The following is an 18,562-nucleotide window of genomic DNA, read 5'->3' as shown; positions in this document are numbered from 1 at the left end:
GTCTTTTGACCAATCACAGATCTTTTCAAATATGTTTTCAGAGCTGATCCGATTAGTCAAAAGACCAATTAGTGGAAAAATGATCAGAATTAGCTGCCTGTCTAAACACTGCCAATGCATAAAAAAAGATTAAAATAGAAATACTGAATCTTCTTCTAGCGGGTTCAATCACTTGCTGATGAGTCGTGCAGAAAACCATACAATTGCTACCTATCTCCCACTCTGTTCTAAGTGTTTGTATGCCGTCTGCGAGAGAGGGAAGTCAGTAAGACTAATTTGCATAACTCACTGTACTCAACAGGGAAGTGAAAACAGTCAGAGGAAGAACCAAATGAGACAGATGGAGATCAGCCTCCACTGTGGGAAACATAGCCTAACCTTAATACACCAGGCATAACTCAATAGACCTTGAAAAGACGAAGATGTCCCCTTCAGGCCTCTACTACAGTGTAATAACAGGTCAAGGGGCCTCCGACCATAGTGACATCCTGAATGAGGCAGGTCTGTGTGAGTCATAGAGAAATTCCATTAGAGACCCAACTTACATCTGATAGGAAAGATGTGATTGTAGAATTCATTCTGTGCATTAAATTTTCTGAAAAAGAAAAAAGTTTATTTTTTATTTTTTACATAAATCACCTTTTAGTAGACTAACGTTTGGTTTTGATTTGTCCCAGTATGGTCTCTAAAGCAGGGCTCTCCAACCCCACTGTCCTGTAGATTCACTCCAACCCTAGTCTAGCACACCTGAGAGTCTAATAATTAGCTGGTTGATAAGAGGAATCAGGTTAGTTACAACTGGGGTTGGAGCAGAAACCTACAGGAAGGTAGCTCTCCAGGAACAGGGTTGGAGCAGAAACCTACAGGAAGGTAGCTCTCCAGGAACAGGGTTGGAGTAAAAACCTACAGGAGGGTGGCTCTCCAGGAACAGGGTTGGAGCAAAAACCTACAGGAAGGTAGCTCTCCAGGAACAGGGTTGGAGCAAAAACCTACAGGAGGGTAGCTCTCCAGGAACAGGGTTGGAGTAAAAACCTACAGGAAGGTAGCTCTCCAGGAACAGGGTTGGAGTAAAAACCTACAGGAGGGTAGCTCTCCAGGAACAGGGTTGGAGTAAAAACCTACAGGAGGGTAGCTCTCCAGGAACAGGGTTGGAGCAAAAACCTACAGGAGGGTAGCTCTCCAGGAACAGGGTTGGAGCAAAAACCTACAGAAGGCTAGCTCTCCAGGAACAGGGTTGAAGCAAAAACCTACAGGAGGCTAGTTCTCCAGGAACAGGGTTGGAGAAAAAACCTACAGGAGGGTATCTCTCCAGGAACAGGGTTGGAGCAAAAACCTACAGGAGGGTAGCTCTCCAGGAACAGGGTTGGAGCAAAAACCTACAGGAGGGTATCTCTCCAGGAACAGGGTTGTAGCAAAAACCTACAGGAGGGTATCTCTCCAGGAACAGGGTTGTAGCAAAAACCTACTGGAGGGTAGCTCTCCAGGAACAGGGTTGGAGAAAAAACCTACAGGAAGGTAGCTCTCCAGGAACAGGGTTGGAGAAAAAACCTACAGGAGGGTAGCTCTCCAGGAACAGGGTTGGAGAGCCCTGCTCTAGTGTCCTTCCTGGAGGCCCTCAGGCAGAAAAGACTGGACAAGAAATTAAAGTTCATGAACCCCTGGCTGTCCTCACAGAAGGGGTTGGAACTTGGAAGGTTTGGAAAACAAAGTGTTGAAATGGTAAACAGGTGATGTCATGATCATTCCATTTCCAGACAGGACTAAGAACTCATTCACATTTCGCTGGCTCCTTGACATGGAAGTGTGGCCTAAGAACACAAATGCTTATCAAATGGTTCATGGCATACATTTTCAGTACAGAGGACTTGACCCCTAATATGACTTGTGTCTGAGCATGTAGCCTATGTCATGACATAAACATGCACAAAGGCTTCTGGCTCTCTGTTCTCTCATGGTGACGAATAGAGCAGCTCCAGTGCAGTCAGGAGTGTAGCTGAATCAGGAGGGGGGAGGTCCTTGCTATTGTCCTGTTAGCAGCCACAAGCTGCAGGGGGAGGTCCCAGAGCCCAGGGTACCAGACTGCAGTAAGGCCTCAACCTGCTGAGCTCATAACTGTGTCCACCAGTCCCCAGTGTGTGGGAGTGAGTTCTGACATTCCCAGTGTGTGCCTGTGTCAGTCAGCTGGCTTTACCCCTGCCTTTGTCTGCTCAGCCCTGCCAGCACCAGAGCTGCTGAGTCTCCAGACAGACACAATGATGCTTCCTGGTGTCAAAGCTCCCTTTAGAAAGGGCTAGACATGTGCCCACTTACATCAACACCTTTGACCCAAATCAGAGGTGTAAAGGGTCAATATTGTAGTATAGGATTAGCAATCACAGATTATGCCCACTACAATAAAGCAGCCTTGTGCCTGGTAATTAGCTAGTAACTAGTCAGCATATCAACAATGTTAAGAGATGGAGACTAATTAAAATCTCACAGACTTAGTCTGATAATTCAATGTCTAGTCCAGACAGCGTCTGTAATGGATCTTTGTCTTGCACATGACAGCATTGAGCACTTCAAACTTTAAAGACAATCACAGTGATACTATATAACATGCCCCACACACGCTGTCATGTTGTTGTGTTTTGTTTAGAGGTCAGGGTCCACACGCAATAAGAAAGATTTGACGCTCCAGAGTCTACACAGCAAGGAAGTGTCCCACAAACATAATCAGAAAGCATCACCATGGAGGCAGAACACAGTGGATTTATATACTCATTCACAAACTACCTGTACTCGGCAGCATCGTTTTACTATCTGTCTGCAATTTTTGTATTTAACCTTCATTTAACTAGGCAAGTCAGAACAAATTCTTATTTACAATGACAGCGTAGGAACAGTGGGTTAACTGCCTAGTTCAGGGGCAGAACAACAGATTTGTACCTAGTCAGCTCGGGAATTCGATCTAGCAACCTTTCGTTTACAAGCCCAACGCTCTAACCACTAGGCTACCTGCCGCCCATATAACAGCCTGTACCAATATATTCAAACCAGGTGAATATATGATCTAAGAAAAGGTGCTGCGTCATTCACATGGCAAAGTGTTGGAAATGGGATTATAATTCCCCACCACACCCACTCAACTAGGTTAGAGCATTGGTCTCACAACCGAAAAGCTCGCTAGTTCGAATACCCGAGCGGACAAGATGAAAAATCTGTCAGACATGTCCTTGAGCAAGGCACTTAACCTACATTTGCTCCAGGGGTGCCGTACTACTATGGCTGACCCTGATAACACATTTCACTGCAATTGCACCTTGTATGTGAAAATAAAACATATTGTTTTATGTATTTTTTACTCAAGTGTTGACTATGTGTAGGTTTATAACAAGTCTGGTCCTGTTCTTTATTAGTGATTTGACATGTCTGATCTAGGCCTACTTAGTACAAGTGGGGTTATGTTTCCAGATGGGATCTTTTCTGGGTTATAGCCCATGTGTGGCTGTACTAACTCCGCCATTGGTTTGTTCAACAAAGCCTATAGGGGAATTGAATGGTGTTTTTGGAGGGTTTGTGGATAAACGCCGAAGGGTCTGTTGCAAACATAGGTTAAGGAGATGTTATACATTTTGTTCTATGAGAATCTTCATCAGCTAATGTCACTGTGAATTAAGGTAAATTTAAAACACAAAGCACATAAAGGCTTCATCATTAATAGTAGAGTGTTGTCTAGGCTTTATGAATGTCACCATCAGTTTGTGATACAGCCAAGCTATAAACATACACAGGCTGAGAGAGAGGGAGAGGACTTATAGGAATAGGCTAGTTGCCTGTTAGAAAACTGTAAATATAGATAGTATTTGGTTGGTTAACTTCATGGCCACACACAGACAGACAGACAGACTCATGACAGAGATTGGGAAATATTGAGCCTTGATATTGAGAGGGGGACAGAAAAGAAGGGCACAGACAATGGTCAATTTGAGGTTCGCATATGTGGTCCAGTCAGCTCAACAAAGTCCTGGCCCGGATATGGAACACCATCTCTCCCAACTGCACACAATCATCAGGGTCTTATTCGTTAGGGCACACTGTAGCAAAACATTTTGCAACAGAAAACAATTAATGAATATGACACTGCTGAACTCGAATGTCAGGAGGAGAACAGGGAAATACCCCCATGTGACACAATGGTAAACTCCCTTTCAAGAGAACTCAGTATCTTCAATAAAATCATTTGAGGTCAGGGATCCAATAGTGATGAAACGGTGGATTTAAACATTGAAATGTACCATAAGAAGTTGTAACTACAGTAAACGTCCTGTAGCTGCGGTAGAGAGGGGGGGAGACATGAGACATTGGGAGTCCACGAGGTGATACCCTCTGACCACCCCGGGCGCACGCACATGTCCTCTTAACAATAAAAGGTTTTCCTCTCAGTTTCAACACCCTTTGCCTCTGAATCATCGCTAGAGAGACCGACGACATATAGGCTACTTCCTGGCACACACATGGTACCCAACAACAATTACAAAGGAAAACATATGTGCATACCTATCTCTCACGTTTATACCACGTATTAAGTAACAGCAATGAAGTTGTTTCCTATTGTAAGTTAGCTAACTACATGTTTACTGTCACTTCCATCTCGATATGCCTTGGTGGCAAAGCATAACTGAACCCCCACCCCCATTTCGTACCCATTCCTTTCTCTTGAGAAATGCGCCCTCAACTGAACTGCTAGCCACCAAGCTAACAAGTAATTTCCAGAAACTTTAAAAAAGGTGAACAAAACAAAAAACGTGACCACGACTTGTTACTTACGGTTGTCAAGAGGGGTCGCATCTGTTCACTGGCCTCTTCTTCCATTTGTCCAAATTTCTGTCCCCTATCCTCTGGGAGAATTTGAATATCGAATACCGAAATACCCTTTTTTGACGTGTCACCGACACCAACTCGACTGACTGGCATTTTTACTAACCTAACGTAGCGATTTTTACATACTGAGCATAACCCGCCCTATTTTGATTGGCAGTTTAAGTTCTCCTTTCATATCCAAGCAGCCGGTTTCCTTTGACCAATGATAAGAGTAGAAAAGACAAATGGGCGTGTACGACACGCCTATCCCGGAGGGGCTGGTGAAAGAGCAAGGATGCTGTGTTGATTGTCTGGTTATTACTTTGTGCTAAAAGTATGGTGCTGTATCTGTGAACTTCCAACAGATTAATGGAATTATGCCAGCAAATAACCACAAATGCTCTTCTTGTTTGGTCAAAAGCATTGTTTTACCAAATCCATGCCAAGGCTATTGATTTAGCTATATAGCCTATCTCTGGTTTTACTGTCAAGCCTTTTGGCCCATGAGTTCAAATGATTGTGAGCAAAATAGTGAACTCATATTGGTTTTCTGAGACACTTGACCCCACCTTTGAAAATCTGAACAGCACTTGATATACATTACAAGTAATAGTCACTTTAACCATATCTACATGTACATACTACCTCAATCAGCCTGATTAACCGGTGTCTGTATGTAGCCTCGCTACTTTTATAGCCTCGCTACTGTATATAGCCTGTCTTTTTACTGTTGTTTTATTTCTTTACCTACCTATTGCTCCCCTAATACCTTTTTTGCATTATTGGTTAGAGCCTGTAAGTAAGCATTTCACTGTAAGGTCTACACCTGTTGTATTCGGCGCACGTGACAAATAAACGTTGATTTGATTTGATTTCCCAAGATTGACGTTGAACTTTTTGTAAGTATTCTTCCTAAAGCCACTCTAATAATGTGCGTATGGTGGGAATCTGTCATCAGTAACTACATGTATGTGGTGCCTGTAAGGAGCTTATTAGAGATTAAATTATTCATATTAATGTAGAGTTTGCCCCCTGATGTTTGTGTTGGCAGCATAATTCTGACAGATTACCTCAATATTTCAAGATCATTATTGTTCCCAAGGTTTAAGTTTGAATCTCTTTAGAATAGTCAAACAGGGTTTGTATTTGAGAAATACTAATTGAAAAGCATTTTTAAAAAAAAACTGTGTTATGAAATATCTGCTCATAGTGGCTTACAAATAAACAATCAATTGCTGTGTCACCTCAGAGTAAACACAGCTGTTCTAAGAAAGTTAAAAGGTAAGTGCCTACATATAAAAGTCATCTGAGCATTTTTAGTCTCATGAAAAGACATGCATGTTTACTTTTGATCATCATCATCACCATCATCACCGTCATCCCCATCATCGTCATCATCATCATCATCATCATCATCGTCATCATCATTGTCGTCATCTTCATCATCCTCATCATTGTCGTAGTCCTCATCATCATCATCATCATCCTCTCGTGGACATTGTAAACAGAGTAGTTTAGATATTGTGATACAGGGTTCCATTCCATTGCACCAGATAAGGAAAAAGAATGTCATTACATTAACCACTGATATGGAAACCACTTCAGACGTGTCAGACGTAGATGTCCGCTGCCGCATGCATTCCCAATGATCAATCAGGATGGCAATACAAGTGTGTGTGTGTGTGATTAATAAGACTGGTCCCCACATGCTGGAGGGCAACCCTCTAGGGACCAAAGGTCCAGAGTCTGTAAACATTGTAATCCCCTTAATTTGGTCTCAGGTTATTTCTATAGCCAGTTACTGGAAGTGATGCTGTGGCATTAGAAACGCTCACTAGGGGTTGGAGGTGACTTAATACCTGCTAGCTCTCTGAACATCAAAGGTGACCTTAGTTGGATCAAAATGTATATTTAAGCCACCTGTTGACCCTAGTTAAAACAATTATTTTACATTTTAGGAAAAATACATATAATTTTAAATGTAATTTCTGAACATATAAAAATGAAGATATGTAGTACTATTGGACAAGTAAAACAAGAAAAACTGCCAGCCATGGCTCAGAAGACCATCCCTGGTTTAACATGTATGTTAACAGCCTATATGAGACAGCCTATAGGGAGGAGGACAGAGACTTGGCAGAGTGGTGCCAGAATAACAACCTCTCCCTCAACGTGATCAAGACAAAGGAGATGATCGTGGACTACAAGAAAAGGAGGGCCAAGCACGGCCCATTCCCATCAACAGGGCTGTAGTGGAGCAGGTTGGGAGCTTGAAGTTCATTGGTGTCCACATCACCAACAAACTATAATGGTCTAAACACACCAAGACAGTGGTGAAGAGGGCACGAAACGTCTATTCCCCCCTCAGGAGACTGAAAAGATTTGCCATAGGTCTTCAGATCCTCAAACGTTCTACAGCTGCACCATCGAGAGCATCCTGACTGGTTGCATCACTGCCTGGTATGGCAACTGCTCGGCCTCCGACTGCAAGGCACTACAGAGGGTAATGCGTACGGCCAGTACATCACTGAGGCCAAGCTTCCTTCCATCCAGGACCTCTATACCAGGCGGTGTCAGAGGAAGGCCCTAAAAATTTCCAAAATGTCCAGCAACCCTAGTCATAGACTGTTCTCTCTGCTACCGCACGGCAAGTGGTACCAGAACGCCAAGCCTAGGTCCAAGAGGCTTCTTAACAGCTTCTACCGCTAAGCCATAAGACTCCTGAACAGCTAATCAAATGGCTACCTGGACTATTTGCATTGACCCCCCCCCCTATTTGCATTGACCCTTGACCCCCCCCATTTTTACACTGCTGCTACACTGTATTTACTTTACCTCTACCTACATGTACATATTACCTCAATTACCTCGACTAACCTGTGGCCCCGCACATTGACTCTGTACCAGTACCCCCTGTATATAGCCTCGTTACAGTTATTTTATTGCTGCTCTTTAATTATTTGATATCTTTGTATTAATTATTTTTTTACTATTTAGTAAATACTTACTTAACACTTATTTTTGTTACAACTGCATTTTTGGTTAAGGGCTTATAAGTAAGCATTTCACTGTAAGGTCTACACCTGTTGTATTCGGTGTGTGTGACAAATACAATTTGATTTGATTTGATTTGATGTTTTTGGTTGAGCCAAATCAATGTTTTAGCATCTATCCTATGGCTCCCCCTCCGGTCTGAATAGGTTCAGTAATAATTTGAAACAAAACGTGAAACATTTAAAACTTATTTTTACCCAAATAGCTTTTAAACCTTTATTAGATTAGTTTCTGTATATTATTTCTAAACTAGCGAGTATATTATACTGCTGTACATGTTTATAACATTGCACTAAACATTTGACAACAATAATAATACAGTCATTAAGCTCACACTTGATCCAATACAACTTACTGTTAAACAGGATATGCAATGGCTCCTTAGCCTGAGCTGGAGGCAACGATATCATATGACTCTACACACTTTCAATTATATTTCAAAATCCTAATCACATTAAAAGTTGATACTGATACAAGTGTTGTACCATGTGACTAAATTAAATAGTATGTCTGATTTTGCACATCATACCTCAGAACAATAAATATATAGAAAGCTAAAAAGTGTTGCAAAAATATTGCCTTGCATTCCATCCAGAACCATCTCACCCACATGGCTACTGGTCGCCATAGAGACTCCTGCCAAAGGTATTGGCCTGCAGTCACCATACTGCCAGAACTCGCCATACTTCAATCTCTCTCAGGTGAGGGAGGTCTGAGTACCTGCATGTCTTAGTCTTGACAAGTGAGCATCTTCCTGCTGACTCCTCCATCACTTATTTTTCCTACTGAATTACTGGAGCGCCACCTTGTGGATCATCAAGCCCATTGATGTTTACCATCCAATTATATTTGCAATACTTCAGGAGAAAAGTTTCAGGCCACTCTTTCTGTGCCTCTGGGTGTCACCCAATGAAAAGAGCTTCCTTAGGTGCACAAATACAAAATGTTTCACACCGGCCAGCTTGGAGGAAGATATGGCAATGAACTCTGGAGGATTGGGCCTGTGAAGAGAGAGTTTAAAGGTTTTATGCCATTTTAATGGCGGACCAAAAAAAAACGTTGATATTAAAGATACACTGTAAATGAGTTCTATTAAATTCAACAATTCAAAATATGCGTCATTAACCCCAAGCATCTCTATATTACTAGGTAATAGAGTAAGATGTTTACCTTGGAGCTCTAGGCCGAGGCTTGGCCTCTCCGACAGGCCTTTGGGTGATGAGTCTTCCCCTAGCTCGCAGTGGCAGGGTTCTAGCCTGTGAACTATGCCTCCTGGTGTAACTGGGAGCCATGACGTTCCTGGATAGAGCCGCCATGGACTCCCTGTAGACAAGGCCATGTCTGGAAGATATGCTGCAGTGGTGACACGTGGCCAACTGAGAGAGAGGTAAATAAGGGCAGAGGTCAATGTAAAAGACACTGCCATAGGGGTTAGCTATTCAGCGTTACAGACATGCTGAGATTCAAAGAAGGACATTGAGGAAAGTAAGTGGGTGAGGATGATAAACAAATAATTAAAACCAGGCCACGCTTCTCCCTGTAATAATGAAAGTCATGTAGACCTGGTTAAAAGTAAACCAAGACCCTAGAGGCCTCTCTCCATAAAGAACACAAGGCTAAATTCAGATGTGATAACACACATGTTGGCCCTAGCCCACTGTCAATTACTTCCCTCCACCAATAGGATATCAGGACAGCTCTCTAGAGTCTGGAGAGCATCAAGCGCATCATAGCCCCACTGCTAAACCAGAACACCCTTATTTATTTGACAAGTTAATCATTTAGCAGACTCTGTTATCCAGAGCGACTTACAGATAGTGCATTCATCTTAAGATAGCTAGGTGGGACAACATAGTAAGTAAATTGAATCTATTGTATGTTGCACACTGGATTAAAGGCTATCATCACATTATGTTGCCCACAAATGTTCTTATGACATTTCTATGGAGAACAGTATTTCACTCTTTCTCTGCATAGTTTATAAAAATACTAGCGACAATAACTTGTGTTTTTATAATAACTATATGTTTTGGTTCTATGCATAGTATTTGTGTCATACATAAATTAAGCAAGGATAACATGATACATTCAGAAAGTGTTACAGTAGCCTACAGTAATACGTTGTCTCTGTGGAAAGACAAAGACATTGCTAAATTATAAGACTAGCCCTAAATTATTTTCCTCTTCTATCAGACATTCCTTAAATTTACCATGGAAACGATAAAACAAAGTATACAATCTTTACCTAGCACAATTCAACAATCTGCTACCACACTCCCAAATGATCAACTCGCAAACAATGCTTGTATCAAAGCATTGAGAGTCAACAAAGTTGTGTAAATGCCTGGAAGAGAGGAACTCACCGAGACAAAGGCTGCCATGCTGTGCTATCTGCTGTGCTGTTTCTGTTAGTCTGTCTGCTATGTAGCTTCTTCACAAGAGTCACAATGTGTGACAGTCCCTCTAACACAAAACGCTCTGTCATCCTACATATGGGTGGAGCCAGGGGGCGATGAAATAAATTACATCTCTGCCCACTGCTTCTTAATGATGACATCAGTACATGATTCCTACCTACAGCCATAATCTATTGTCACGCCCTGACCTTGGAGATCCTTTATTCTCTATTTTGGTTAGGTCTGGGTGTGACTAGGGTGGGCATTCTAGTTTCTTTATTTCTATGTTGGCCTGGTATGGTTCCCAATCAGAGGCAGCTGTTTATTGTTGTCTCTGATTGGGGATCATATTTAATTAGCCATTTCCCCACTGTTTTTTTGTGGGATCTTATTTTGAGTAAGTGCATGTAGCATCTCTGTCGTCACGGTTTGTTGTTTGTTCAATTTTTTTGTTTTGTGAGTTTCATTAAATAAATATGTGGAACTCAGAGCATGCTGCGCCTTGGTCCGTCTCTACACACAACCTTGACATCTATACTCTAGACTGTGGATTAGGGTCTGAAACAACCTCCACACCAAACCAATAGGGTTGTGAACAGGCTGTCCTATTTTAACCTGAATAATCTTGGAAAGTGGACCAAGCTGTCAGCGTTAAATCAACAACAATTGATTTGATGTTCTGTTCCGTGTTTCCGGGTTAGATAGCGGGATATATCCTTTTGTGTGATTACACAACACTACAATTTAATGTCAGAAAAGGATATTACAGGGTTGATTTTCTGTCCTAAAATGTAATCTTGCCAAATATGTTTCTGATGTGTCTTGGTTGCCTATTTATAGGTTTGTGATCCAAGAATACCACTATGCAGATGGGTATCATGATTGAATACCACTCTGCAGATGGATAGCATAATAGAATACCACTATGCAGATGGGTATCATGATTGAATACCACTCTGCAGATGGATAGCATAATAGAATACCACTCTGCAGATGGATAGCATAATAGAATACCACTCTGCAGATGGATAGCATAATAGAATACCACTCTGCAGATGGATAGCATAATAGAATACCACTCTGCAGATGGATAGCATAATAGAATACCACTATGCAGATGGGTATCATGATTGAATACCACTCTGCAGATGGATAGCATAATAGAATACCACTCTGCAGATGGATAGCATAATAGAATACCACTCTGCAGATGGGTATCATGATTGAATACCACTCTGCAGATGGATAGCATAATAGAATACCACTATGCAGATGGGTATCATGATTGAATACCACTCTGCAGATGGATACCATGACAGAATACCACTCTGCAGATGGATCCTATGATAGAATACCACTATGCAGATGGATACCATTATACAATACCACTTTGCAGATGGATACCATTATACAACACCACTTTGCAGATGGATACCATTATAGAATACCACTCTGCAGATGGATACCATGACAGAATACCACTCTGCAGATGGATACTATGATAGAATACCACTATGCAGATGGATACCATTATACAATACCACTTTGCAGATGTATACCATGATAGTCTTTCATGGTTGAGGGTTGAGGAGAAATTGACTACTTCTCTTCTAGTCTTCTTAAGAAACATTTATGTGTCGAAAATGGCTAAGCCCTTGTATAATATTTTTTCATATACTTCAAACAGACATACAAACCCCACCATACACACCTTTATGGTGTATCTTCACAGTATCCAAACTAAAAACAAATTTAATGCATCGCTCAGTTATGTATCAAATCAAATTGTGTTGGTCACATACACATACTTAGCAGATGTTATTGCGGGTGTAGCGAAATGCTTGTATAGAGCCATGTCATTGTGGAATGCTCTGCCACCAGAGGTTACTCAGGCAAAAAGCAAGTTCAGCTTTAAAAAACAGATTTAGAAAACATATTGTATCAAAGTGCCTCTCCTCTTTCAAAAGAGATATTGTAATTTAACTATACTGTATATAAGAATGAATATGGATATATAAATAGTGTGTAGATAGTATTTTTGTTGTCTCTTGGTGTCTTTCCTATATAAAACTCTTATTTTATTTGTAAACAAATATTTAGAATTGAATGTAATATATTATGTTGTTTTTGTCTATATCTGTTGTGTACTTTGTAATGTATTTGTACGTTTTAAGTGGACCCCAGGAAAAATAGCTGCTACATGTGCAGTAGCTAGCTAATGGGGATCCTAATAAATTAAACTTAAGCATTTGAATAATTCTTCAGTCTCTTGATGTCAATCTACTCATGATGATTAATGATGTTGATTGTTTTTAAATTGCTTGTTTTTTGCTGTTGCTGCTTTACAGCGCTTTGAGATCTATTTATGTAATGAATAGCACTATAAAAGTTGAATACATTTTATATTATTATTAATAACATCTCCAGAACCATGAATGGATTGAAGTTCATTATCATACACAAAGAGATCATTATGACATCATTGCTTTTGGAATTTGGAATTCCAATCCTTTGTAGAACATTTGCAAAACCACAAGACCCATTTACTTAGCTAGGTTCTATTCCATGGTTCCATGATCCATTTATCGTAAAAAATGAAGTCCTCACAAGTTTTCTTGAGAGAACCATTTGTCACTGAAAGGCTAAGGAAGAGAACGGGTAAGCGCTCTGAAGTATTTTTTGGCAAACGTAGCACTATCATGACATATTTATTTACATCCCATTTGATTTGCAGTAAATATGAATCAGGATTGCCATAGCGTGACAGCAGGACCCTATTCTTTCTCTAACACCAGGTACCCAGTGGAGTCCTTCTCACGTTCAGGCATTAAAAGCAGCAGAACCCCCTAGTATACTTGGCTCCAAAACACCTCACACTCTCTGCCCTCCCCTGAAGCCAGCAGACATCTCCTACAGACACACGGCGAGGAAGGGAGGCAGTAGGTCAGTGGTGCCCAAGGAGCCGTCGTTCACGGACCACCTGGACTTCCGCTTCCTCAGAGCCTCCTCTGCCCTGGAGAAGTTCAATGGGGAGCTGCTGTATAAGTGTGCCAGCTGCTTGTGGTACTACCCCAGCCTGTCCTCTCTTCAGACACACATCACCCTGGGCTTTATGGAGGGCTTCAGCTGCAGGGTCTACTACAGGAAGCTGAAGGAGCTGCGCTGCAGGAACAACATGAAGAGGATCCAGGTGATCTCTCTGGAGACCACAGCCAAGAGAGTCAATCGCTTCTCAGCAGGAAATAGGGTGGCGGAGGAGTTGAGGAACAAGAGCAGTGAGGAGACAGAGAAGAAGAGCAGTGAGGAGCTGAGGAACAAGAGCAGTGAGGAGACAGAGAAGAAGAGCAGTGAAATTCAGAAGTGGCTTTCTGAGATAGAGGAACCCACTGATCATTACAGTCACTAAAATCATTATACCTATTTTCATTACAGATTAATTTTCACAGTAACAAAACATAGCTATATAAAATAAAACGTTTTGATTATCCCTGCTTCTTATTATTCTCAGAGTACAGTTGGAGCCAGATATACTAAATACATGCTATTTCATAAGGGAATTAATGAGTACACTGACTGGCATCTGGGATTTCGAACAGCTGATTTTCTAACTCTGTCCATGGTGCTGAAGTTGGATACATCCTGAGGTCAGTAGCCCAACACCCTCAGATAAGTATGGAGTACGAGGGGAAGCCTAGGGTCTTTTTGGACCGATCTGTAAAAGGTCCTTCTACAACAACTATCACTAATCACTTGGTAGAACAGAATAGCAGTATTTTCCAAATGTATGTTAGAGCTCATCTACTCATCCCTCTTTTCTCAACACTCCATCAACACTGCCCTCTAGTGCATTTTATTGGCATGTCTGGGTAATTCTTTCACTAAATGGCCCTGCATATATTTGAAAATAATAAATTGTATTGTATTCAGAATTAGCTAGTTAGTGTGTTCAATATTTCATTTGTCAAGACCTCCAGCAAATTTGAGCAAAAGAAAACTGTTCATCTTATCACCAAACTTACAGCGAAACGTTTATTCATCTACCCAAGTGCTTCTTATGACAAAGATATTCATTTTATTTCACATGAAAAGCAGGAGGCCCTAAAAGGCAGAAGGAAAACACAAAAGTATAAAATGTGCACCATATCTATCTAATTTCTTAATGGCCTAATACATGGCACAACCGGACAATTCATAGACATTTCAGTAGTAGGGAGGTCTTTAAGAGCGTTAGAGAGCTACAGAGAGCTTCAGAGAGCTTTACAGAGCTTTGGAGAGCTTCAGAGAGCTTTAGAACGCTCCAGAGAGCTTTAGAGAACTTTAGAGAACTTCAGAGAGCTTCACAGAGCTTCGGGGAGCTTTAGAGAGCTTTACAGAGCTTTAGAGAGTTTTAGAGAACTTCGGAGAGCTTTGGAGAGCTTCAGAGAGCTTTAGAGAGCTTTCTAGCCAGGCTCTGCATGACCACCTGTCTGGCCAGGTCACTGTACAGCGCCACTCGGTGGACACGACTATCCACGACGTGGTAATCAAACTCGTTCGCCTGTCCCGTCACCAGGTGGCACACGCCCACCTCGTCAAAGCCCTCGCCCACAGTGACGGCCAGTAGCTGTGTGTTCTCTGCCCGGGCGGCGGCTTCGGGGATAGCAGCCCGGGCAGAGGCCACAGACCTGCTGTCTGTGAACACCACCACTTTTCTGGGGACAGCAGAGCGGCCCTCCCTCTGGAGGGTGGAGGTCAGGAAGGCCAGGGCAGCCGGTGGCCCCGTCCATGTAGAGCGTAGCTGCTAGCCCTGTTTGCACATCCTCAACCCTGGCAGCGAAGGGCACCTCCACTCTCTGCTGCTGCCCATCGCTGTACTGCATGACAGACAGGCGGAGCAGCCCTCCCCGGTCCTGTGACAGCAGCCTGGCGGCCATGCTCTCAACAAACTCTCTGGCTCTGTAGAAGTTGGCCTGGCCCACACTGGAGGAGCCATCCAACATGAAGACTATGTCTGTAGCTTCCTGGAAGTTGGCTGGAGGAAGAGTGGACTATTTTAGAACAGCAGTTGGGGTTCAGATACATGTACATACATTCCACTAAATCTTTAAATTGCAGTACTAGGCTGAATGCTAAATAAATAACGTATTGTAACGCATAGGAAACTGTGACCATAAAAACAAGGGAGAAGAGCAGTCTTACATGGACAGATGTTATCAGAACATTTCTTATCTGTAAACACAACCCAGACCTTAGTTGAGAGCATAGGAACATAGCATGTAGCTAGCTCCTGATATTGTAAATTAGGGTTAGCCTGTACATAGACTACCTTGGCAGATGTAGCTAGCTCCAGATATTGTAAATTAGTGCTAGACTGTACACAGTCTACCTTGGCAGATTTAGCCAGTAACGTTGTTGAAGAAGGAGTCCTCCAGCAGTTGCACGTGGTCTGTAATCTTCAGGTAGAGTCCAGGTGAGGCTGTGCCCAGACAGGTGATCTCCTCCAGCATGGTGGCGTAGGACGCCTGTCTGAAGATGTCACCTATGCCAATGCCCACCACCTGAGGAGCCAAGATGGAGGACATACTGAGGCTTTGACACAAAATGGCGGACTTGGAGGAGAGAGAGATGGTTCTCTTTATGTCTAATGAAATGGACCCTTAGTCCTGACATCATCTCTTCATCCCCAACCTATACATTTCCTTCAGCCCAATGCCCACTCTCCCCATCCCATTGCCCAGTCCCATTGCCATCCCTCAACCTTATATTGGGCACAGAGCAGAGGGAGGACAGCGGTTTGGCGTCCCGGCGGGTGTCCAACCATCCGTCCGTCAAGACTACGGCCACCTTTCCGTTCAGCTGGGAGCTGCCGAATGCCTGCCGGGCAAAATCCAGCGCCTCTCCCGTGTACGTACCACCGGCAAACCAGCGCATGTTTCTCACCGAGCTGCAAGTATGGGACATCAAACACAACAGTTAGTCAGTCAGTCAACTGATATCAGGTAACTGCTGTATTTTGGACTTTTGACTCTTATCTGGTCTGACCTTTTGAGCTGTGCTCCTGTGGTGATCTTGGGGTCCTCCATAGATACCAGCTCCTGGGTGCCGTCATGGCTGTACTGAACTACACCCACTCGTGATCCTAGCTCCTTCTGCAAACAGAAACACACACAGAAACAACATTTAGTTAAGGCCCCTCTCTCACCCAGGGGAGTCAGGACAAATGTTCACCGACCTTGTCTTTGCTGAATTTGGTAATCTTGTTGATGATTCGAATTATAAACTATTTTTCCAGGTTGAAGTTCTGCAGCCCAACGCTCTCTGAACTGTCCAGTACAAAGAGTAGCTTCACCGGACCACACTCACACACTGTGAATGCCAGTTACATTATCATTATAATAATATCATGATATATTCTGAGCATCATACACCATATGAATAGTACAGATGAAGGATCTTAATTTGATCACTCTTTTGTTGCTGAAGAATGTCCTGCACAGCAGGAAATGCTAACTTGGAGTGTGTTCGAGGTTTAAAAAGGCTTCTAAAGTTTGTAATTTACACTTTAGAATGTCAGACTTGATTTGCCCCAATGAAAAATGTATCAACCCCTACAAAAAAAATCCCAGTTAACTATAATCCACATAATAATTCACATTCCCTGTTGCTGCAGGATTTTTTTCCCTGCTGTAGCAAACTGTCTCAAATTAAGATTGTACATCTATGTGACTATGTACAATACATGCTATGGATGTAATTTGGTGCCTCTGAGAGTCTCTCACTGGCATACAGAGGGAAATTGAATCTTGAAAATTGAAACTGAAGGTCATGCAAGGATGTAAAATAATGCCATGTGTAACTGTTAAGCGCTAAAACTTTGTATGGGTCCAGGAACTTACCACAGCATGCTACAAGAGAAAAACAAAGACATTAAATCAAGATCCACCCTGATTGATATCTTAATCCCAGCCCCGTCATTTACATTTTTTTTTTACAATCGCTAACATCCTTTTGTCCAATCTGTAGTCACATTTTCAGAACTCTAAACACAATTAGCACAACATCTGTCTGTTGTGGACCAGGCCATTAACACACCATCTGTCTGTTGTGGACCAGACCATTAACACAACATCTGTCTGTTGTGGACCAGACCATTAACACAACATCTGTCTGTAATGGACCAGACCATTAACACAACATCTGTCTGTAATGGACCAGACCATTAACACAACATCTGTCTGTAATGGACCAGACCATTAACACAACATCTGTCTGTAATGGACCAGACCATTAACACAACATCTGTCTGTAATGGACCAGACCATTAACACAACATCTGTCTGTTGTGGACCAGACCATTAACAAAACATCTGTCTGTAATGGACCAGACCATTAACACAACATCTGTCTGTAATGGACCAGACCATTAACACAACATCTGTCTGTAATGGACCAGACCATTAACACAACATCTGTCTGTTGTGGACCATACCATTAACACAACATCTGTCTGTAATGGACCAGACCATTAACACAACATCTGTCTGTAATGGACCAGACCATTAACACAACATCTGTCTGTTGTGGACCATACCATTAACACAACATCTGTCTGTAATGGACCAGACCATTAACACAATTCATGTTGTTTTCACAGAATATTCAGTCAATTAACACGTTTCTAAAATGCTTACATTTTCTTTACATACAAGCTTACCCAATACCAAAATGATGGATCTTTCTTGTCTTATTTACAAATGCTTGCACACAGCATGCCAGAAATGTATGTAATTTATGTAGACGAGGCAGGGTTTAACCTGGCAACACCACACCACCGTTCTCCACCGTCTAGGGACCACCATGGATCAAGTGATGGCGACAATGGAGAGATGGGAGAGGGGCGGCCTGCCTACCCCTCCACCAGCCACACCCCAACCTGCACCACCACCTTCGGCTCGCGCTCCCGAGGGAGTACGATGAGACGGCTGCTGGGTGCAAGGGTTTCCTGCTACAGCTGGAGCTTTACCTGGCAACCGTTCACCCGGCTCCTTTGGGAGGTGAGAGCGTGAACGCCCTCGTCTCTTGCCTGTCAGGCAAAGCTCTGGAGTGGGCCAACGCGGTCTGGGATGTACCAGACTCGGCAAGGGACCACTACCCAGAGTTCACCCGGAAGCATGTTCGACCGTCCCCCTGAGGGGCGAGCGGCGGGTGAGCGTCTGTTCCATCTACGATAGGAGATGAGGAGTGCCCAAGGCTTCGCTCTGGAGTTCAGGACCTTGGCCACCGGCGCAGGG

General features: G+C 42.7%; 2 protein-coding genes across 5 annotated transcripts in view; both read right to left on the bottom strand.

Annotated features, from left to right (window-relative positions):
• The window catches only part of LOC106585523 (sodium bicarbonate cotransporter 3), an 86,975-nt gene extending 82,014 nt beyond the window's left edge, over positions 1-4,961 (bottom strand). For all 4 annotated transcript variants that reach the window (XR_006764404.1, XM_045712858.1, XM_045712859.1 and 1 more), the window contains exon 1: positions 4,810-4,961. Coding sequence is in view for 3 of the 4 variants with exons in the window: in XM_045712858.1 (XP_045568814.1) it covers positions 4,810-4,956 (147 nt within the window). In the remaining variant the exon portion in view is untranslated. The remainder of the gene's footprint in view (positions 1-4,809) is intronic.
• A 9,380-nt stretch (positions 4,962-14,341) lies between these two features.
• Positions 14,342-18,562, bottom strand: part of LOC106574332 (collagen alpha-1(VI) chain) — a 54,165-nt gene continuing 49,944 nt past the window's right edge. Inside the window, 3 exon segments of the mRNA XM_045712917.1 lie at positions 14,342-15,303; positions 15,658-16,215; positions 16,314-16,420. The gene's annotated coding sequence lies outside the window, so the exon portion shown is untranslated.

Source organism: Salmo salar, chromosome ssa02 (assembly GCF_905237065.1).
Source record: "Salmo salar chromosome ssa02, Ssal_v3.1, whole genome shotgun sequence".
NCBI lineage: Eukaryota > Metazoa > Chordata > Actinopteri > Salmoniformes > Salmonidae > Salmo > Salmo salar.
Note: the sequence above shows the minus strand (reverse complement) of the source record. Positions and strands in the feature narration are given on the sequence as shown.